Source organism: Egretta garzetta, unplaced genomic scaffold, assembly GCF_000687185.1.
Source record: "Egretta garzetta isolate BGI_Z169 unplaced genomic scaffold, ASM68718v1 scaffold411, whole genome shotgun sequence".
Classification (NCBI taxonomy): domain Eukaryota; kingdom Metazoa; phylum Chordata; class Aves; order Pelecaniformes; family Ardeidae; genus Egretta; species Egretta garzetta.
This window is the reverse complement of record NW_009258541.1, coordinates 965,207-988,678: the sequence shown is the minus strand read 5'-3', so window position 1 is coordinate 988,678 and position 23,472 is coordinate 965,207. Positions and strand designations below refer to the sequence as shown.

At 35.4% G+C, this 23,472-nt stretch overlaps 1 protein-coding gene across 1 annotated transcript in view; it reads right to left on the bottom strand.

Moving 5' to 3' along the window:
- Positions 1–6: 6 nt before the first annotated feature.
- SMARCA1 (SWI/SNF related, matrix associated, actin dependent regulator of chromatin, subfamily a, member 1) overlaps positions 7–23,472 on the bottom strand; it is a 29,473-nt gene continuing 6,007 nt past the window's right edge. Inside the window, exons 7-24 of the mRNA XM_009646566.2 lie at positions 21,506–21,661; positions 21,119–21,250; positions 20,290–20,358; positions 19,417–19,526; positions 18,508–18,734; positions 17,845–17,966; positions 17,305–17,457; positions 15,692–15,824; positions 14,583–14,731; positions 13,857–13,976; positions 12,536–12,646; positions 12,223–12,336; positions 9,743–9,865; positions 8,022–8,154; positions 6,926–7,044; positions 6,526–6,738; positions 1,151–1,261; positions 7–477 (exon numbers count right to left, since the gene is read on the bottom strand). Of these exons, the coding sequence (XP_009644861.1) occupies positions 406–477; positions 1,151–1,261; positions 6,526–6,738; positions 6,926–7,044; positions 8,022–8,154; positions 9,743–9,865; positions 12,223–12,336; positions 12,536–12,646; positions 13,857–13,976; positions 14,583–14,731; positions 15,692–15,824; positions 17,305–17,457; positions 17,845–17,966; positions 18,508–18,734; positions 19,417–19,526; positions 20,290–20,358; positions 21,119–21,250; positions 21,506–21,661 (2,367 nt within the window). The 3' untranslated portion in view covers positions 7–405. The remainder of the gene's footprint in view (positions 478–1,150; positions 1,262–6,525; positions 6,739–6,925; positions 7,045–8,021; positions 8,155–9,742; positions 9,866–12,222; positions 12,337–12,535; positions 12,647–13,856; positions 13,977–14,582; positions 14,732–15,691; positions 15,825–17,304; positions 17,458–17,844; positions 17,967–18,507; positions 18,735–19,416; positions 19,527–20,289; positions 20,359–21,118; positions 21,251–21,505; positions 21,662–23,472) is intronic.

The following is a 23,472-nucleotide window of genomic DNA, read 5'->3' as shown; positions in this document are numbered from 1 at the left end:
ATTTCTCTTCAAATAATTAAGTCAGTTTATTTTCCAACAGCCATATAAATTTAAAATATGAAACAACAATAATACAGCTATAGAATCTAGGTTTTCTTTCAAAGCAGCAGCATATAAAACATAGAAAAGCTAAAACCTCAGCACAAGCTTCAAAAAAAACAAGGACTGAGTGAATTTGCTGAATACATGAAACTCACAAAATACAGTACACAAAAATACTGGAATGCATAAGATATAAAGCTACACATTTTAGGTAAAGACAGACATTGTAAAGTATACAAAATTTGCAAAATTAAACCATGGGATTAGGGGGAGAGTACCATGAATACAAAGAAGTTGGCAATTAATACTTGTAGATGGAGAGAAGAAAGTGGCAGTTTTACATTTAGCATTCAGTTTTCAGCTTCACGACTTCACTTTCTTAGCATCTTTTTTCCCAGAACTCTCAGTAGCCAGATCTGCTTTTCTCTTCTGTGACTAAAAAGGGAAAAAAAAAATTTTATAAATTCAATGAAAAGGTGGCATTATGGAAACAAAAAAAAAATTGAAGTACATGACTAACTATTCAAAAAGAAGTTAAGTGACCCTAATGTATGATATATTTCAATTTGGCTTTGTAGGAAGGGCAAACAAAAACCCCAGATTTAGACACTGCTAGCCTTTTTGTCTTCTTGAAATCATTACATGGTCTCAGTGGTACAGGTACCACACATACCATGAATTGAAGGAAAAGACCTTGATTTATACACAATTCTGTTCTAAAGATGACAACTCTTCAAAGTAAAAGAAGCACTACTTATCATTTCTTCTTCCAGGAACTACTGTGTAGGGGAGGAGTAACAATCTGAGATTAAATTAAAGCAAACGTAAGATGTAAGGTAGAAAGAGGGCAGCGCTACGTTTTCTTAAAGAGAGTCTTCCTCTGCTACTTAAACAAAATCGTCTCAAAAAAAACCCCGCCGAAATACTACGAATTGGGAATACCTACGTAAGATCTAAGAGAGCTGTGAATAGACAAATATTTCAGTTTAATCTATCAACTAACAGTTTATATTAAAACAATCAGTGGCTACAATTATCTTTTTCATTTTCTAACAAAATATAATTGAATTCTACCCCATTACAAGTAAATAAGTGCTGTTAAACATACTGCTGTAACTTTTGCTCCTCTTTTCTTCTTTTCAGCTCTTTCTTTTTCCTCAATTTCCATATTCTCTTTTTCTATTAGAGATATGAGAGTATTGCAGCGTCTCTGAAACTCCTATGGAAACAGAAAACATCAAATTCTCCAAATAAATTATACAAAATTCTCTCATTTACATAAACATGTTCAAAATTCTTGAATTCCAAAATACTTAAGTTTCCTCAAAACGTTCAATATCCAGATACTAATAACATCAGCTTAGTTACCGTTCATCTGTCTTTACCTTAGTGTCACCTTCTTTATAAACACAGAGAGATTCACTGAAATATTCGACTTCCTGACAAGGAGTTTTCAGGATTGTCTGCATCTTCCAAACTGACACCCCAAAAGACTGATCTAATCTTTCATCTTGTTTAGATGAAGCAAATTATAGCTTGCCAGCATGCTATGCCAGATTTTAGGAAAAGAGGTCTTCAAGTATATCTTTAGAGCAGAGAGAAAAGGAATCAAAGCTACCTTAAGCAGTACTTTCCTGTGGCACACAGCCTATTTTTCTGTGATAAGACACTGTAGAGCTTCAAACCAGCAAAAATCTACCCAGTCTGAAACCATGAACCCACTGCTGTGTTTTTAGTCAAACAGCACCCAAAAGGTAGCAGGCCCTAAATGCTTTTAGCAGCAGGACTTCCGAGCCATCTGAAAGTGATCAAGATTAAATGCCATAAGGTCATTTATACATTAAAAAATATTTCCAATACAACTCTGAAAGTATCTGCATTGCAGTTAGTGACAGTTGACTTGTTAATAGAACTCATTTGACTTGGACAGTTTCTTGTATCCCATCTCAAAAAAAATCTCTTACCAAATACATAACAGTACTCATTTTTATTACAATTATTCAGTATGTTCTATGTACATTGAGCACAGTGATTTTTTCCAACTCAAAGCAAAAAACTTTCTTCTGAGGAAAAAAAAAAGCCGGAAAAATGTGTCTTATCACTATTAAATTCAATGAAGCAATTTTTGAACCACAAGCTATTCTAGAACTACCTAGTAGCATAAATCTTAACCTATAACTGGTCTATTTGCAATGAAGTGAACAGGTGACCTTTTTGCCCAGGAATTAGCCTCTATTTTCTCAGCATCTGTAACCTGTATATTGCTTCAGCCATCATATTACGTGATGGAAAACGATGCAGCCTGCACGCTTTCTTGATCCTGAACGTTCTGAAACACTCAAGCATATGACTCATCTTTGAGACATTAATACCCTCAGGCTTAACCACATTCCTGAAGTTTCTAGTTTCCACAGATTCCTCTACAAAGGGTGCTCCTTGGCCTTGGATGAAAACTGTGTAATTCAGAATGGACACTGAGAATCCTACCACCACATGATTTTTTTTTTTTTTTTTACAACAACAACAAAAATTCTGCAGGACACTTTTCTTTACAACTCCTTACTGGAAATGTTCCAGTCTCATGCATGTAGTTTTGCAAACAGGATATTATAATGAGTCATTTCTACCACATCCATGTAAAAGTAACCCCACACCCCCCAGTACAGGTTCAAACATAAATTAGGGTGCCATGCTTGTGCCCTGGAACGTGACAGTCCTGCTGGACCTAAATTACTCTCACTTCAACCACTAAAACCCCTCAAATTCTACTCACACAACAGTTTTTAGATAAAAAGGCAACAAGTCTGAGAAAACTTGAGTGCAAGCCATCCCAACATACACTGCATCCCAAATATAGAACAAAAGAGAGCCTCTGTCTCAAAAACCTACACTCTACAGACGAATAGAGATGATAAAAAGTAACAGACAGAAGTAGAAAGATGATTGTCAGTATGTCAGAAGCATTTTACATCATTGAAATTTGTGTGCATTGCACTCAAAGACTTAGGAGCTGTAGGTAAAGACTGATGGCAAGCTGCTCCATAATAACAATCAGCTAGATCTTTCTGAGTATATGAGAAACTGGTTTGCGTTAAATTCAAGACAAGCAATTAATCAGAAAGGACTAAAAAAATAACCTTGATCCATTTGCCTAAGGCACTAAGAAAAACCCTCCTCTTTCCTGGGGAAAAAATGCTTGCATAAATACATACATTGAGTAAAGTGTACAGGTTAATGGTTAGACTTTCCAGATGGACTGCTACTCCAGAACAACACGCTGTGGACAGGGGATGGACTCAGAAACAGTTTTCTCTAGAGAATCACAGCAGCAGTTGACACTAAGATGTGACATGCACATGGGTTTCTTCTACACCTACCATCAGAAACAATCTGCATGACAAATCCTGCATTGAGCTACTGACATTTCAATATGGACTGATCCATTCCATTTTGTTACTATAGAAATACACTTAAGAGTTTAAAATGCCTTGCACCTTTAGAGATGAGATTTTATTCAGTGTGCCCTGATACTTTTCCCTTTAGGATGGAAAGAGATAAGATGTACTTTGCTCACCCCTTCATAGCTATAAAGACTAGTATTGCAATAAATAAGATGGGAGCACTGAACCATCACCTTCTGCATGACTGAAGGCAGAGATGCTGACTTGGGAGTGAAAGTAGTCCTAAGCTCTGTCAACAGGCCCATATATTCCTGTATTTACAAAGGAGTCATTTGTCTTATATTGGGTAGGGTTTGCAGAACAGTAGAAGAGAATTTGTATAATTTACGACTTCAGAAAACAGATACATGATTCACTACTGCCATGCTATTTTGCATTCGTCTTGCATGGACAGAAATAAAAGAACAATAACAACTAAACTTAAAAATTTAAACCTCTTGTGCCCAGTTTAAAAAAAAAAAAAAAAAAAAAAACAAACCCTTTAGGCACTCTCAATCTCTTTGAAAACTTACATTTTGGGTAAACCATCTGGTTTTGGAATAAATCAATGAAGCAGATTTTTTGTTTTCCAAAGAGAAATCTTCAGAAGGAGAAGAAACAGAAATAAGAAGATGGAAGATAAATTAGCTATTTCTATGGAATTCAAGAGACATCTAGTGGTTAGTAGAACACAAAGTTTTCTCGAAAAGCCTGGGAAGACCTTTTCAGAATTATGCTGCCCTTTGTAACTTGTTTTATAGCAGTTTGAATGTAATAAAGGGTAATTGAGATCACATGTGAATTTCAGTATTCTAAGAAGTTTTATCCACTTTCACTGAACTATTTATCCCCTTATAAAGATTTGTATTTATACTTGGTTTGTTATTCTTGGTATCAAGTGACTTTCCAGCACATTTCTTCTTAAAAATTACCAAGCTAGTGCAAAATGGACCCACAGAAATTAATAATTTCACAAATGTCAGGATATTTGAATACATAAATTGTATCAGATATTGACAGTTATAAACTACTAAACCATACATATCGTAACAATTTAAAACATTCAAGAAAATTAAATGTATGTTGAAAGCGAAAGATTACTTCAGCTTCGTGTTTTCATACTGTTCAACTGTGTAATAGCAGAAAAACTAAAAATATTAATATTAATGGGTACACTATATTCCCAGTGCCTCAATTTCAGCATTAGACGCCACAGAACATACATCTACACTTCAGCAAATGATTCCTATCCCCTTTAAAAAGATTATACTGAACATAAGGATCTGCAAGAAGATTTAAATTGAATATTTAACTCTACCCCTGACTTAACTATATGTCAACTAATATTAAATGTTGAGCTACATTTTTAATTTCTAATACCCATTTCTATGATTTACTTAAATGGATTTCTCCATAGGCAACTTAAAAGAAACTTCATAATAGACTAAATATCGGAGGTTTCTTTATGGACATAATTTTAAAATCCGGTATTTCTTCAAACACATTTTAGCAAGTAAAGGTTGTAATTCTTTTTAATTAAGGACTAAGTGCTGCACTATCCAGAAACACTTTAATTGCCCAAATATCAAGTAGAAATTGTATTGCATAATTATAAGTAGGAATGGGAAAAGCAAATATTCCCACCTGTTCAAATACACATTTTAAACATTTTATCTTACGTTTTATTTATTCTTAGTACAGTACCCAGATCTCTGAAAGAACATTTTATAAACAAATCCTGAGGCCAGGAAATGAAGACAGTAAACAATAATGCACAGTGGTTCTGCAATTGCTAGACTAAGCTACTAAAAAAAAAATTAAAAAAATCCAGATTTGTATACGAAACAACATTTAAGTTACATGACTGCAGCACAGCATTTAATTAGGAATTTGCTTACAAGACAATGGGGAGAATCTATGACAGCTGTGTACGGGACAGTGTGCTCTACTCTTTTGTATCAGCTATGACCAATATGATTCTGTATTCAAGCAGACAAAAATAATGTTCCAGCTCTCACTCATCGCAAGTGAGTAAGATGAAGTTATTTCTGGCATTATAAAAAACCTGGAAGTACATTTTTCCCGTATAAATACATTCACATGAAAATGCATGCGTGTGATTCTTACATAAGGTGCACAGACTCACAAATTTTACTCATAAGAAAAAGGAACTGAATCAGGGGAGATCCAAGTAAAAATTCCACAACAGAGCTAACAGCTTTTTATCATTAAGAGACCCATACTCTGAGGTTGGTACCTACACAGCGTATTATTTACACAGCGTATTATTTGCAACCACCGAAGTTTCTGTTAGTATTATCACCTCCCACTTAATGACTAAATTAAAAAAGAATGGCTCTGCTCTTCAGACAGAGAAAGGAAAAAAAAATCCAGCTGAAATTCAGAGTACTAGTTTACTTGCTATCAAGCCTATATTATATTCTCCAAGTAGGAACAAAATCTTCAGAAAAGTATAACTAAAAAAATTTTAACCACTTGCATGTGATAATCCTTATTCACAACTACAAAGTATGTTCTAAACCAACTGCCTCAATGATCAATTCTTACACGAACCACTAAATTTCCTCATGCTTTTAGAAATTAAGTACCAATGTTAGAAAAGCTGTTCTTTTCTCCTAGTATATAATTCACACATTTTCAGTCTTTAACATCGTCCAATAATTCTGAAAAGCAGTTGTATTTTAAGAGACATTGTTTGGTAAAACTTTTAGTTTGCCATAAAAGTAGCAAGGATATTTGTAAGGATAGTCTACCTCTGCATTAATCCCTTTGGGTAACATGAGATTTCAGCTTGGCAGGTTTTCTAATCTCTTGTTTCAGCTGTATTGTGTTGTTTGCTGTACTAAGGGAAAGCGTTATTTTATTAAAAACTAGAGATGGGAATAAAGCCCAAAGTTATTCCTTCAGCACTTGTTTCCTAGACTCCAAAATTCTGGCACAAATCCAAATTTTATCCGCTGGTGCTTAAAAAAAGGAACAAGATAATTCATATAAAGACTTAGTCCATGTAACTGATACCTACCATTGCAGTTCTAGATTTGATAAACCAGTCAAATCTGAACTGAGGGGCATTGCGCACACACTGCCTTAGTTCCTCATACACGTTTTCTTTGTCAAAGCCCATCTTGTGTAACATGCATATCAAAAATCTGTCTTCCTCTTCTGTATAATTTTTCCCTTTGTTTGTTCCATACTGTATACGCAACTGATGAAAAGGTGCTTTATACCGTGCAATCTGAATGCAAAACAAAAATAAGGACTATTAAACATACAGTGTTACATCAAGGATTAGTGTAGATTACTGATACATTGTATATTATTTAGGCAATATAAAAAGATAGAACTCCCACCCCCAACTATTCCTTTTCTAAAGGAATTTGGAAGAACTTAGCTGCAGAAAAACAAAAACCTGCAATGATTACTTTGGCATCGAGGGCTTTCTTGATACTGATCCTGCGTTGAATTCTTGCCTCTCCTCGTTCAATTTGAGCCATAATCCTCTCAATGTCCTGTAGTTCATTACAACGTTCCCAGAAAACAGCTAAAAACACAAAACATAGTTTGCAAAATGAAATCTTTTCCTCTACTCTTACTCCATTACTCAGTTGAGGCACTCCAGCAAAAAAAGGAATGCAGTTTGTAGTTCCATTAAATCTTAAAAGATTTGCTAATACTCTCCCTTTTACTATGCTAGCCAAGAAATAAACTTGCACAGACCTTTTATTCAGTGTCTTTAAAAGATAACTATAAGCAAAGGTTTAGTAACAACTGTCACAAAGTTTACATTCAACGTAATTAATTGTAGTCATGTAAAACTGAAAAAAATTACTTTTAAGGATAGCTTTTCTTAACAATGGTGAAACAGGTTAGAGCTGCTAGTCTAGCAGTAAAACATTCATATTTCAGTTTTCACTAGTTATCTCTAAGGTCAGAGACTACTTAGCCTGTTATAAAAGCAATTTGTGGTTTCTCCAGTGACATCTTTTAGCCAACCCAAAATAAATTCAACACTTTGAAGGGAACTCTTGTGGAGCTTTTCCTTTTTAAGCTATAGGAAGAACATTGCAAAGTTAAATTTCATTAAGGCATTCAGTAAAATTAAATCCAAGAATGAAAGAGGAAGAATTCTGTACAAATTAAAAAGCATTATGTAAATATGAAAGACAAAGATACAGTGTACCAGCTAAAATAGCATGTATACTCACAGCATGAAGAATCATGTTGCCTCTATAAGGCAACTTCATGATTCCACGAGACCATGTTGTCAATGTACATTAACTATGCCAGGTTCTAAATTTTGACTAAGGAGGGATAAAGGCAGCTGAAGACAGATCTCTATGCAGCAAATTCAACCTTTTTAACAGGATTAAGTCCTCTGAAAAGAACAGTCATGTACTTTTTACAAAAAATTATTCTTATACACATCCAAATTCTACATCTTGTAATTTTAAAAGAACATGTAGCAAAAATGATGGTGATACTGCATGATTCAGAAATAAATTTCAAAATATCACAAACCTGAATACTCAATGACCTCCTCAGGTGACTTTCCCTCCACCTCACGGGCAATATTGTCTATATCATCACGACCGTATTTCTCATTAGCTTTAATAAACTGGTTAAAATCTCTTTTATTCCAGTTCGTAAAACCCTGTAAGCAGCAAGAGGTCAAGAAGGCATTACTAGGTAGAAGGGAAACATTTTGCAGAATTTTGTCTTATGTATGTATCATTTGCTCCAACCAGCAATGCCTCTGCAATGTCACATAATTACAGTGGTTAATGGTCTTTCAGGATTTCCATAAACTTGTATTATCCAGCGTTTATTACTGATTCATTATAAGTCTAAAGTTATTTTTTTGCATGACTCCACATGTATTAGTAAGAGCTTTTACTCTTCTTTCTTTTTAAATTTTTTATGTGGTATTTCTCCAAAGAAGCAAGCTCAATGACAGGTTACTGTTGTTTAAGTCACCCTTCAGCAGATACAAGCAACAAGTGTCTTAGGAGTATAGGGTGCACTATTACAAGCATCATTACAAGTTCTTAGAGTAGTGCAAATATGTAAATCAAGAGCTCCTACTCTGGACATTTACAAACCTTGAACCAAACAAACAGTTGGATGAAAGCGTAAGTATGTCAAGAAACCATCTCTAGTCCAAAAAGATGCAATCAAATGGAAACTCTATAGCACTGTCAAACAGAAAAATTGTTATGTACTGAAGAAACGAACCCAACACTGAACAACAGTTAAGTGAGATGCAATGCACAAAAACATCATCCAAGAATGAGACATTACAATTTAAAGACAGGGAAAGGAGAAAACATCAAGAACAAACAAACAAGAAAAATCACATGCCTGAACAGCAATTTGTAGTGCATTGAGTTTCTTTCATCACAGAAATACATTTACAAGGAACTCTGTCAGTTCTCCAGCTGAATAAGCTCAATCCACAATTACCTAGCATCTTTACAAGAAGTCTAATACACACAATACAAATATTTCTTTTTAATCATCAACAGCAGGCATATCAGCACCAGCTTAAATGTTTCCTCTGCTATAAACAGGTGAAATTCATAGTCAAATTGTGACCTTGCAAATTTCAGAAGAAAGTCAAGGTATTCTAAGCCCAATTCTTTTACAGCAAATTTTCTGAATCAAAAAAATCCTGCTACTTTCTGAGACACCCCTTCCCTCCTTAACAAGGAGCTTTTAATAAGCCTGCTCAGCAGGGTAACAGTCCAAAAAGTCAAGAAACTAGCCAGTGACAGGGATTCAGACCCAGTATAAAAGGAACATACCTAACAACCCAACTGGGACAAAATTAATAGGCATGACATGTCTTATACATCTGTGTCAATACCATACATGTTGATAGAGACTTGTCCTCTCTGATTCTAACCTTTTTTGATAAAAAACTACACAAGGTAGATGCATATACAAGAAACCCACTGTCTGCATTTCTGCCCACATCTAGTAGTGCATCTACTATACCAATCCTTGCCTCAGAAACGTTGCAGGCATTCAAGGAAATAGCAGGTGACTAACACAAACTTGTTCAAGGACAGGAAAGGTCCCTCAAAGCAAAACCAAGCCAAATCACTACATATTGTGTGCTTTCTTCTTTCTGTAACATCAGTGTAGCTTTCATGTGCATACTTAGTATCAGCATTTGTATTCCAGACTAGTAAAAAAATAGATGATGAAATACTTTTTTATTAATACTATTTTTATTTCACCTGTGTTAGAAGCTTTTCTTTCTCTTCAGTTTCCTCAGTATTCAGAGGCATAGACTCATCTATCTTCTTTTGTTCCTCTTTTTGTGCCTGAGCTGCATTTGGGAGGTCAGGATTCCTGGGGACCTAAAATCAGGGGTATCAATAAGCAGTAGTGCAGCAATGTTATTAAAGAGACTCTACACTTTTCTACCAACCTGGGTTTACAATTTATAAGCACAAGTTAGATCTCCCAGGACTTATATAGTCCACACCCACTAAGATTTTTTTTTTTTCCACAGAATAAAAAAAACCAAAGAAAACTGCCACCCCACACCTTGGCTACCCTGAAGAAACCAAACCACAATAAAAATACTTTTTTAAAATAACTATCAGAATATTTTCATCAGTATCTACAAAACTATTGCAAAATCGAAATACTATCCTCCAAGACAAGGTGATGTATCAAATACTGTCATTTATCTATGCTTGTTCTTTCTTTTCTCACAAGCTCTTAATGTAAAGTTTATCTGCACCTCTAAGTAACGAAAGGGTCCTATTTACATTTTCTTTATGGAACTTCAGTGCAAAACACTGTAGAATACACGGTAATACAATGGTAAAATACATTTTTCCAACTATTAAATATTACAGCATAGATATGTACAACAGTTACCAAATGTGTTTTACCTAGATTCGAATCTTATTGCTTAAACCCTTCCTCCAAAAAACAGCACTAGATTTTGTCAAATGTATGTTGCAATTTTGTTATGCCCTATACCCACCACTTTTACACACAATGACTTAGGGATATCAAGCCTCACCTAGCATAAGCTCTCACAGTTCACAGATTTCAGTGGCACTTGTCATTAGCTAAGGATCTGCTCTCCATTTAGAATGTTTTATAACTACAGTGAAATACTAAGTTCTGCTAGGTTTACTATAAAGCTATGCACAGTGCCAAAGGAAGGACCAGGCAGACAAGATTAGGTAAACAAGGCCTAGCAACATTTTACCTGTCCCTCTCCACACTGACACCAATTTAATATTTGTGACCTTTAAAATGTGTATTGCAATTCCATACCACAAAACAGCAAACAAGTCAGAAACCAGTATCCAGCAAAGATTTTGTGGACCTTACATAGTTCTGCAGCAGAAGGCAAAGGAAGTTAAGAGCTGTTTTTAACATCTGGCTAAGAAATTTTCTTGGCTTTGGTGGTTTAAGACTGACACATAGAGCTTGGTCTCTACGTATTTGATACCTTCTGACGTTGCTTATGGCAGTCTTCAGTTTTAATAATCAATTCTCTTCAGATGGCAAGTTATACTTCCATTTCAAAGCAGAACAATCGTATTTATCACTACTGCCCATACTAAGTTTTTCAGATAACATGTTTGACCTAACCAGTCTGACAGATTTCATTAACAGGACAGAAATACCTCTCTTTTTACATGCGTATTGGCAACATTAGCAATTCTCTCATCCTTATTTGTTGAAGCATTAATTGAACAATTTCATTCCCTAAGCTCATTATACTTCCTTTCTTATCTTAATTCTATCTTGCCATCCACATAAAATTCTTTTTGCTTCAAACTAGATTCTAAGACACCTTCTGCTTTTTCTTAAAAAATATATTTTGCTAATATTAATTCTATTCTTTTGCAACACCAATTTCCTATCCATTGCTTTGTATGACAAGTTTATGTTCTACAACACATTTTATATGCTATTTCTTCTTGCTGCAACCTGCCATGAAACATGCGACTTTTTAAAGTAAGTTACATGTCTAGAAGCAGGGGATCCATTTGATTTACTCGGCCAATACTGGCACAAGCAATGAAAATCAACATCAAAACAGAATCCATGTTCACTGCTTCTCCAGTAAGCAAGTAAGTCTGTTGTCTGGTTTTCTTTTTACAGTGGAAATACATTCAGACTTCTCCACACCTTTAAACATTTTATATCCCAGCAAAATGCAAGGAAAATTGATGTCACTTTACTTACCTTCCTATCAACACAAAGCCAATTTCAGTATTTCCTTAAGTTACTCTCTGCACAAGATATACAAAAGCTATAACAAAACCAAACCCATACCCTGGAAGGTGATATTATATTACCCAAAAATTATCTTCTCACCTTAGACCACATATCACACATTTGGTTTTGAGAAGTATATGAGGCATCGGAACTGTCTTTCTTTTTTCTACTCTATTTTATCGTTAGGAACCCAACACAAAACACAAAGCTACAGATATACAACTTTTAATGAAGGAAGGAATTACAGCTTGCTTTCTCTGTTCCTCAGTTGAACAGAAACAGGGGAAAACAGATTTTAAGCCATGTGCTTCACAATGAGAAGCACTTTGCAAAAAATAAGAACAGAATGATATATTTTTAGTTGCAGTCTCATTTACTTCATGTAGGTATTGTCAATGTTGCAGTAAATCTGCAAAGAGGAATACAAATACATTTCACTAATTTGAAGAGAAAAAAAAAGCATTACCTTATATCCTATAGTCTTACGATAATACAGAATTTCTTTTTCCAGAAGTTCAAATAACCTTGGTGGGAAAAACTGGAAATCCTGAATATTTGGTTGTTTTGGAGGTCGTGGAGCCTTCAAAAATACACAGGTACATTAACATTACATAAGCTTGATTTCTGTGCAATAAAGCTGCCATAATTCAGCAGCACTGGCAACCTATCACTTTGCAAATACATTAATTTTATTACCAGGATAGGGTGAGAGCCAGGGATGAACCACGGAGGAGAAAAAGAGCAAAAGAACAACATAAAAAACCCTCCAGACTTCTTACCTTTGGGACCTTTGGTTCGCTAACACGCAGGGCTTCTCTGAAATAAGCATCAACTGCATAATTAGCTTTGCGCTCTCGCTTTGGAGGCTCTATCCATTCCATCATGCTCAGCTACATGCCAAATAGAATAAAAAGGTATCACAGTAACTGTAAGCATTCCTGAAGTCACAAAAATAATGACTAATGTGGCACCGCAAAACAAGAATGTATTTTTGCACAGCAAACCTAATGTTTGTGCTCAGCAATATGGATACTACAACAGAGCTCAAAAATATGCTAGAAATCGTAGCTGGTTATAACGTATTTAAACACACAGAAGATAATATACAAGTAAGGCAGTGCAGTGGCATGGATAGATCCCTTTACAGTATTCTTACTTCAGACACCTGAGTAAGGCTATGATTCCATCTACCAAAACACAATGGAAAAACTGGGGACTTGGGACTCTGAATTCTATAATATCTTGTAATATGAATGAATTGCTTCTCCTCTAAATATCACAATGAATATCTTCTACTGAGGCTACAACGTTGGCAAAAAAAAAAATAATCCATTACCAACGAATTAATCTTAACTGAATTACTTGAATTAAACTTATTAAAGCATATTTAAAGACAATGCTGTATTTAGCTGGCTTCTTGTAATGAAATTATCAACACAGAAAAGAATCTTATGTATATACACACACATCCCACTCTAGTTTCATTAAATATTTTTGTAAATGTTTCTCCAAAATTGAAAGAAACCTGGGTTAGAAGGGCATTCTGTAGTTAACAAGTAAGAGTTCACATATCTGATTCCATGTAAGACCTTAAGGATATCTTGACTATTCGTCCCATAAAAAGCACAGGCACGCAGAGGTAACATTGTAGGACCCTGAGTAATACCCCCTTGTTTGGATGATCCTTCTATAATTAGGTAAATTGTTGTAGAAACAGTTCACATTAATGCTTGTGACTAAAACCTTCACTGCAAAAAATACTTAAGTCCTAGTTCCACATATAAAACCATTATCAGATCTGTTTTTTTTCTCTCAGTTATGTGGCAGGAACATAATACTGACTGCAGCAGTATAGTATGATGCAATATAGCATATTTACTGCAGAAAGGATAAAATTTGAGGAATATTATCGAACTTTACCACGAAGAAAAACAGTGGGGCTGAAAGCTAATTTAACAAAAATTCAGAATATTGATGCTTCTGCACAGCTAAGTTAATTTTTCAGTAGCTTATTTCTCTAGAATAACTTTTATAGCCATAACATTTCTAGTATGGCCTTTACGCTTGCACCTCTAAACTAAAGTCTTCAAGAAAAATTACCTTTTGTTTTTCTCTATAATCTTCACCTTCAAAGTTGTACAAGCTCATCTCTGTGTCCATAGTGAAATTTCGTAAGGAGCTCTCCCCCATTTTCTGCAAACGTTCATTCATTTCAGCTGTCTAAAAATACAGGGAGATACTTGTAGGCTCATTCAAGCTGTTTTATCTTTTCATCATTATTAAAACATTTTCAATTTCTTTTTCTGCTTTGAACTTTTCCTTACATTTTTCTTGTAAGGAGAGACGCCCATAGTGCTTTTCAATTTTGAACAATCTGATTCCAAGACTTTCCATTAAACTAAATTTATTATGCCGGGAGGTAGCCCTACAACTGTGTGATTTAACTTTTAAATTTAAATGAAATTTATGCCCAACCGTTTGGAGCTGAAATTGTAGTTCATTTTTCCACAGAGCTGCCTGTTCCCTAATAAAGTTCCATAAAGGTTTTGTGTCTGTTAGAATTGTTGGCATAAAATTTACATCTTTCTAAAAGCCCACAAAACAAACAGTGCTTAAGATACGGTGCACACCATCTGAACTTTGAAAATAATTATAACTCACTAATTCTACTCCTTCAAAACTTTCATAAGCTTTAAAATATTTATGAATAGTAAAGTAATAGTTGGGCATAAAAATAGATTTACATAATCAGACCTAATTTGTATTTTGTGCATATATATTTAATGTTTGACACATTTAGAGTTCTGTACAAAACTGTTCTCTAACCTTCTTTTCACCTCTTTCTAAAATGGTGGTTATATCTTCTTCCGTCAGCTCACTATCTTTGGAAGCAAAAACATGCGTGGCTCCATGACGGATCATCTGCAGCATTTCATCTTTTGCCAGTTTGTTAGACTGTTGGTCTATGAGCCTTCCTAAAATTAGAAGAAACATGTTGAAAGTTGTAACACAAAAGCTTTAGTAGGACTATGCAAACAGTGGAATTTTTTAGTTCACTGGCAGAACAATAATGGAAAAGCAAAAGAACCATACAGAAAAAATTATGTTTCACTTGAGCTGAAAATAAACAGAAATCAGGAACTTCAGGGGAAATAAAAAATTAACAACTTTGGATCACATTCAGGTAATCCAAATTTTATGTTTAAGATCTTATTTTTACAAAGTTAGCTGAACTTTTAAGATAAAAATCCTATTTCAAGATGAAAAATGGCAAAGTATTTTGTAATAACTATTAAGAAGTACTTAAGATTTTTAACACTCACTTCACTGATTTCAGCCCAAATCTCTGAACACTTTTCCCAAAATTCTAATTTCTGTCCCAAATTTTCACTTATCCTATCTCATCTCTTCACAAACAATCCAAATTTTGACCGTCATGCTTTCAGTAGCCCACCCTTTTGGAAATACAACCTTCAAAACTTAGCTTGAGAACCTTAGTTTTAGCCAAACTATTCTTCCAAGACCTTCTGAACAAAGACCCACAAAGCAGTTTTAATATTCAGTAAATTCATATGCGGTAAGAAGCACGTCTATATAATTATTTTTACCTGTCATGGAACATGTCTTTTTTTCTTTTTTTCCTTTTTAACATATCACAAAACCCAAGTAACATCTATTCAGCTGTAGTTTGCTTTCCTCACTTAAGAGTCTTAATACTAAGTCTATGCCCACATTATCTAGGAAAACCAAATGTTTTTTCAAAAATTTCAGCTGAACAAGTAAGTTATACATTATAGTTTCTTAGGTCAACTCGGTGTACTGCTATTATACACAAGGCCTGCTTTCTCTCATGCTGTACATCTGTACAGTTATTAACCCATACTTTAAGGGACTGAACAGTTCTGTTGCAGACAAACACATATAGCAGTTGATACCTTGTTGTATAACTATAGAGTCCAGTCTCAGTTTTATTTCAGCTCTTTCTACAATCCTCTCTTCAACAGTATTATCAGTGATTAGTCGAAACACCCGTACTGGTTTCTTTTGACCAATACGATGCGCACGATCCTAACAAACATAAATCAATGAGTGTTCAGCAACAAAAACTCACAAGCAATAGACAGTTAGCTTGCTATATAGCAGAAACAGCAGACTGAAACTAGCATATATTTCTTGGTTCCTCGCTTATTCAAGAGTATACAAAAACATAAAACCAGTATAGTAGTATTTTCTTATATCTGGCTATTACACCTTTTAAGTTTGGGTCATTCTATAGTAATAAATGCGTTTACCTCATTGTAAATGAAGATAACGAAATGTCTGTCTAGAATGCAGCTGGGAAGTGGAGATACAACAGTATATACATACACACATGTGCACTGTTTTCAAACTAATTCTCCTACTTCACATAGGTATTGAAACTTTGGTATCCCTGGCTTCAGCATATTAATTCCACAAGCAAAGTCCATGCAGCCACAGCTTCAATACTGTAGTTGTCCCAAGCTAGCTACATTAAAGCATCAACATGCAGCTCACATAGTACAGCTACAATACACAGCAAATGAGGTTACATGACTAACATATCACACTTCTTTGTAACAAAACTTGTGTTTATTCTCTCTGGAAAGCATGAATAAAAATACCGTTTTGTCATCTTAAATAAAAAAGGTTAGACAACTGGCCTGCAAGCTGTTGGTACCAGGATTTTCTGACTGTCCTTTAAACACGAGTCGTTAAACCTTTTACTCTCCTGCATAACACTCACTTCTTCCTGAAAATCCTACTAAAGCTCACAAATCAGACTCATCAGTTTCCAGGAAGTCAGTTTACTATTGGTAGTGAGCATGCATATCAAAAGGATGAGTTATGCACAGTAAATCTTTGATGTGTTTAAAGGCATTTAAAAAAAAAAAAAAAACAAACCACACCAAAACAAGAAACAAAAACTCCCCACAAACCGCAGAACAAATACTCCAACCCCCCAATCATGCAAGAAGGATCATGTGATTTTTATTCCACATGAAACAAATTATAGACTTGATTTTTTGATATTCGGCACTCAGAGAAGATTTTAGTATGTTGAACACAAAGATAAGGGGTTTTTTTTTTTTCCCCCCAGCGTCACCACTGAATGATTTTTACACTTATGCATAAACAACGCAGGTTGCAAAGTCATAAGCTTCCCAGAAGGGAGGAATATAAAGCTGCATGCTTTTAATTCTTTGCTATTATTTTGAAAGCAGCCCTCTTATTCATTTACTGTTCTCTTCTGGAAAGACAGAATTCAGGATAATTCTATGGATAAACAAGACTGAGACAGTATTTTGACAGAAGTAATTATTTTCATACTTGAGTAATATTAAGACAGATATTTACAGAGAAAATAACTAGTTTCTTCCACAATTCTGTTCATGCTCTTTTTATTAAATTCCTTAGTTTGTTGGTATTAAATACAAAAATTAACGAAAAATAACAAAAATTACTTTCTTAGACAAAATAGAACAATGACACCTTTAACAAACAAATGTGTATCAGGCAGTTAACTCACCATGGCTTGCAGATCTACTTGAGGGTTCCAGTCTGAATCATAGAGAATAACCACATCAGCAGTTGCTAAATTAATTCCAAGACCTCCAGCTCTGGTACTCAGCATGAAAATGAATTTGCTGCTGTTGGGAGCATTAAATGTGTCTATTGCTTCCTAAAAGAAAAAAAAAGTGTTATTAAAATATCAGAGTTTTCAATCAAGCTTCCAGTATGTTGATGGCTTTTCAATGAAATTGCTTTGAAAACTAGAGAATTTTCATACCAAAACCCATTTTCTACAGAAGTAAGAAACTGTAGGTTTGCACAGGTGGAAAAATCCCTTCTGAGTCCATGAAATATTACAGATTTCATTTAGTTGAGGAACAAATGAGACCTACTTTACTGTGGACTTTGGTTAGGAAAAACACATACCCTTAGCAGCCTCTTTAAACAATGATGTAGCTACTTTTTTTTGTATGTGTATATATATATGTAAATAATAACTTCTTAATAACTAGTACGTAAAACAAAGACATTTATTGTTTATATACAACTTCCTCACCTCTCTTTCTTCATGTGGTGTCTGTCCATCAAGTCGGCAGTACTCATATCCACGCCACATGCAGTAGTCTTCCAAAATATCCAGTAAGCGAGTCATCTGACTAAAAAGTAGAACTCTGGAACCTGACAGAACAACACAGAAGGTTTTGTCATTGGTTTTATGTCTTCACATTAATCTTATCACAGAACCTACTATACAGCATGAAATATTCTGTAACATGCCTAACTTACTCAAGTAAGTCTTTCTTCTGAAGTTACTTTTCTGGTTGATCTAACGTCTCCTCAAGACAGGTTATTTATTAATTTTATAGAAGAAATACACAGCTGAAGAAACAGAACACTTAAAACCACGGTAAGATAAGTAGCCAACAACTGATGTGCACAAACTAATCTTCTCATCAGAAATTTTCTTAAAGACAGCAGAAGGGAGGATCTGCTCTTCCTTTCTTTCTGCCTTTTCATAGTATTAGCCTTTCTCATCATTCCTGTAAGACTTCCTTCCCTCCATGTGTTAAGATTACAGAACAATTATTTTCAACAAAAGCCTCACTGAAAGTAATGAATGCATTCACTGGAGGAAAGACAAGAATGAAACTGTGCAATTTTTGAAAGGTAGTTTTACTTACGAGCACTCAGATCACTACTGTTCATAAATGGTACTCACCTTGCTCTCTGAGTTTTGCTAGCAGTTTATCCAGAACTAACATTTTACCACTGTTAGTGATGAGATGTGTGTCAGTGGTGTAAGGAGGGCCCGGCTCAGCACCATCAAATAGATAAGGATGGTTACAGCATTTCCGCAGCTGCATCAGAATATTCAGCAGACGCATCTTATCCATTTTCCCAGCTGAATTCAGGATATCAATATCTTTCATCAGGATCCTTGTATACCTGAAGTTTTACAGGCAATTTTGAACAACTCAGTTTTTATTTGATATTTAAAACACGAACAAAATCTTGCAACATCCCAATTACTTATTTCTGGATGTGGGAGTTTGCTTTGTTTATGTAATAATGAGCTATATTATTATAAAACTTGGCAAAAATGTCTGACCAATAATTAGGATTTATAAACCCAAACCTAAACGTGAAAGATAATTTATCTGTGAGTTACAATGATCTGTCATTTACTGGGTTATCTTACACTTCCATTTTAGGACTACGAAGTGGATGCACTTCAATCATTTATTTGATTGAAGTGCTACACTGACCTGGCTCCTTTTCTTACATCTCTTCTGGGTATGTGGCTCCTCACGGTTTTATTTTAATTTTAGTTCAGACTTTTACTGGTGCATACATACTTGCATCAAAGGAGGACACTTATTAGGTCTATGTACTTTCAAATAAAATTAAGGAAGGAAAAGAAGTTTCTACTTTCTTCCTCCCAACACAAAGAGCTCAGGAGGGGTAACGAAAAGTAACTTGTGCATTTTTTAAAATAGCCCCAAAGACAGCTATAAAGAAGCTTCTCCATTTGACTGTCTTAACATGCAATTACAATAAAAAATATCAGCACGAAGAGTTGTAGTGTTCTTTATCAGAAAAGAATCTTACTTTGATGTAAATAACTCACCATTCCCTCTGCATTTTGCTGAGCCCAAGATAAATTTTTACTTCCTTCTTTGGAGGCAAACTCTTTTCTACTTCAGCTTTTATGCGACGTAGTAAAAATGGCTTCAAAACCTACACAAATTAAAAGGTTTTCCACAGATAAATTTATAAAATTGATTGCCTCAAATACAAAATTAACAGATTCAATTATCTGATTCAATTATTCAGAATTAATCAATATCTATTGCTGTCACGGTGACTCCTTCAGAAAAATTCTGCTGAAGTCTGTAAAATGAAGTTGTCCACTGATAGGTTAAGTTCACACATAAATACATAACACCACATAATAATTGCCATATTCAACCCAGTAGTTATCCTACGCAAGGGTCAAACCCATAAGCTTCTAAGATCTATTTACTACCCTTTAACATAAGTTCTGTTTCATTTCCGCTAGCAGTGTATAAAAAATACACCAACATTTCAAAGATAAGCAATATAAGTTGTACTTCCTCCTGATTTGTTACTGTATGATGAAAAACTTCTATTATCTCATGCACAGTAAAACAAAGGTAAATGCATGCCTGTATTCAGACTAGCATGACATGTATCAGTGTGCTATTCACAATAATAAATGGTTTCAGAGAGATCTCACAATTCTTCCATTTTCACATTTTAGGTATAGATTTTGTCTGCTTCAAACAGTAATGTTACAAAACCAGTATCTATAACAGTAAGTTCCAATATTTAATTAATGAAAATTCTGCTGGGCATTTCTGTAATTAAATACCTTCACATTCATCTTCACAACTTTGAGATGAAGGGGTAAATAATCTATTTTTCTTTTTTACATGGTGTATGCTAACGATGACATGTGATTACAGCTTTAATTACTTACAGCATGAAGTCTTTCTACAAGTTTCTGATCACCAAGACAATTTTTAGTGTCGAACCATGAGTCAAAATCCTGTGGTGAGATACAGCACAATTGGTATGAACAGTTTATCATCTGTAGTTTTAACAGACACATATTGACTCTCTTTCACTCCAGCTGAGAGTGGCATAAATCTCAAGATAAATGACTTCTATGAGTGAAAGAAAAATCAGTCTGTGATTCTGTGCCAGCTCCCCAGCACATTATAACATTCAAGTCAACTGAGTAACTCCGCAGACAAAATACTATCACTCTGCTTAATTCGCAATGGTTTTCCACAGCCATCACAGCAGTGTCCAAGTTCTCCCCCTTTGTGCTTGTGTAATGATGGGGCAAGAAGGAAAAAAAAAGAAAAAGAAACCAGAATACTTACATAAATGAGATGGGCAATAGAGCAAAACCAATGGAAGAAAGCAATAGAAGTACAAGAAAACATTAACAGTAAGAGGAGAAATATGACTCCAATTCTAAATGAAAAAAAGGCTTATGCCTATTTGGATGCTTCATATTCTTCATTCTGCATTGCTTTCCCAAATTTTATTCCACTTTGCATAATTCTTGAACTATTTAAAGTATTACTGGCCTGAGGCCTTACCTGCACTAACAGAATGCAGTGGTTTAACTAGGTAGAGCAAAAAAAGTAGTCTACAGTTAGGTAAGCCACAGAGCTTCTACTGAATCCAGGTCTTCCACATTGTATGTCTACAACTAGGCTGGTCATTCATCTCTTCTGCAGAAAGCAGCCTGGGAATCAACACAACATGAACAAGACTACTTCCAAACTTCAACTTACATCTGCAGAATTGAAGACATCAGGTAAAAGAAAATTGAGTAATGCCCACAACTCATGGAGGTTATTCTGTAAAGGAGTTCCTGTAAGCAGCAATCGATTTGTTGTCTTGAACTCACGTACAATCTCTGACAGCTAGAAATACAACAAATAGTTATGATTATCATGTACATTTAAGCATAATGAATTTTCATCAGTTTCTGAAACCCAAAACAATGTCAACTAAATTTAAAGACAGTGAGCTACCTATGAAATTCATATTTACCATCCAATAGCTTACAGCTTATATTTAAAAAAAACCCATGACACCAAACATTTAAAATCTGCTAAAATCAGATGGAATCTTTTGTGTCAAATTATCTTCAAAGTATCAAATAATTTTGAGTTTACCTTAGACTTCTCATTCTTTATTCTGTGGGCTTCATCAATTACCAGGTACCTCCAGTTAAATTTTTTGAAGACTGATTTCTCTTTAATTACCATTTCATATGATGTAACACAAACATCCCATTCACCAGGCATCATAACATCACGGATAAAAGCAGCCTAAAGCAGAACAATTTCATTAATAAACATTTATAAATATGAACAATTTATATGGAATTTAGTGAAACCTATCTCCGCCAGCATTACTGATGCGTTAAGCTAGCACACAAATGACAACTCAAACATCTTTTCAGTAAGTGAAAGTTACCGTAACAAAAGCCTTCAACCCCTTGTCCTGTAGGCACAGACAGATCAGCTGGGGTTAAGCAAAACACAAATTTTCTCCTATTCAAAATGAAATATTTACTCTTCAGCATAGTTTTTCTGTAATTTAGACACAGTATATACTACCAATATGGAAAAAACCCTTTAAACTAGTCCAAAGAGACAATCGACAACAAACTATTTAAAAAAAACCTCACATAGCCCACTCCTATCTTCTATCTTTCCTAGAAAGATCTCCCTCCTCTGTCCCACCTCTGTTTTGTAAGCAATACGTATCTGGGCATATAAATCCTTTCACATGAAAGAGTATCATCCTATGGAAAAGCCACACAGGCAGGTCTCCAAGAACTTCCTTAGTAGGGTACACTGATCACCCCAGATAGTAGGATTGACAGAACTGTTCAAGTCCACGGCCTTGAAGAGCAACCAAATACAAGAGTGTGTGGTGCAATACACTATGCACTGCCTTACAAACGCAGATGTAAACTCAGAGGTGCTTTAGCCACCACAGAACAGAGAGATTAAGTAGAAAACAAGGAAATGAAAAGTTATGACAACACAAATGTAAGATTCTGAAAAAAAAAGGAAGTACAAAGTGAAGGTGCACACTTTGCTTCAACACAATCTTAATTTCATTGCACGGAATTAGCAATAAACACACTGTGGTACAACAGTTATCAGACTTCAAATTAAAACAATCTGCAAAGAGCAGTACAGTCAAATCCAAGACTATAGCACTGGAAGGAACTTTCCAAATCACTGGCAGAACCAGCAGTTCCTCTCACAGAATCATAGAATCGAGTCCAACCGTTTACCCAGCATGGCCAAGTCCACCACTAAACCATGTCCCTAAGCACCATATATAGATGTCTTTTAAATATCTCCAGGGATAAGGACCACTTCCCTGGGCAGCCTGTTCCAGTGCTTGATAACCTTTCCAGTGAAGAAATTTTTCCTGATATCCAATCTAAACCTCCCCTCAAGCAACTTGAGGCCGTTTCCTCTCATCCTACTGCTTGTTACTTGTGAAAACAACCACAGTTCCCTCAGCTACTCCCCATCAGCCTTCGGCTCCAGATCCCTCACCAGCTTCATTGCCTTCCTCTGAACACTCTCCAGCACCTCAATGTCCTTCCTGGAGCGAGGGGCCCAAAACTGAACACAGCATTGGAGGGGCGGCCTCACCAGTACCAAGTACAGGGAGACAATCACTTCTCTACTCCTGCTGGCCACACTGTTTCTGATATAAGCCAGGATGCCATTGGCCCTCTTGGCCACCTGGGCATACTGATGGCTCATATTCAGCTGGCTGTCAACCAACACCCCCAGGTACCTTTCTGCTGCAGCTTTCCAGCCACTCTTCCCCAAGCCTGTAGCGTTGCATGGGGTTGTTGTGACCCAAGTGCAGGACCCGGCACTTGGCCTTGTTGAACCTCATACAACTGGCCTCAGCACATTGATCCAGCCTGTCCAGGTCCCTCTGGAGAGCCTTCCTACCCTCCAGCAGTAACAGGCAGCCTTGCAATCCATATGAGGAGCCACAGATTTAACAGGAACATCCAGCTCATTGATCCCCTTCAGGTTAGAAAACCACCCTATATCTATTTTAAGGCCTTCGATATGAAAAATGAAAAGCTCTACAACGG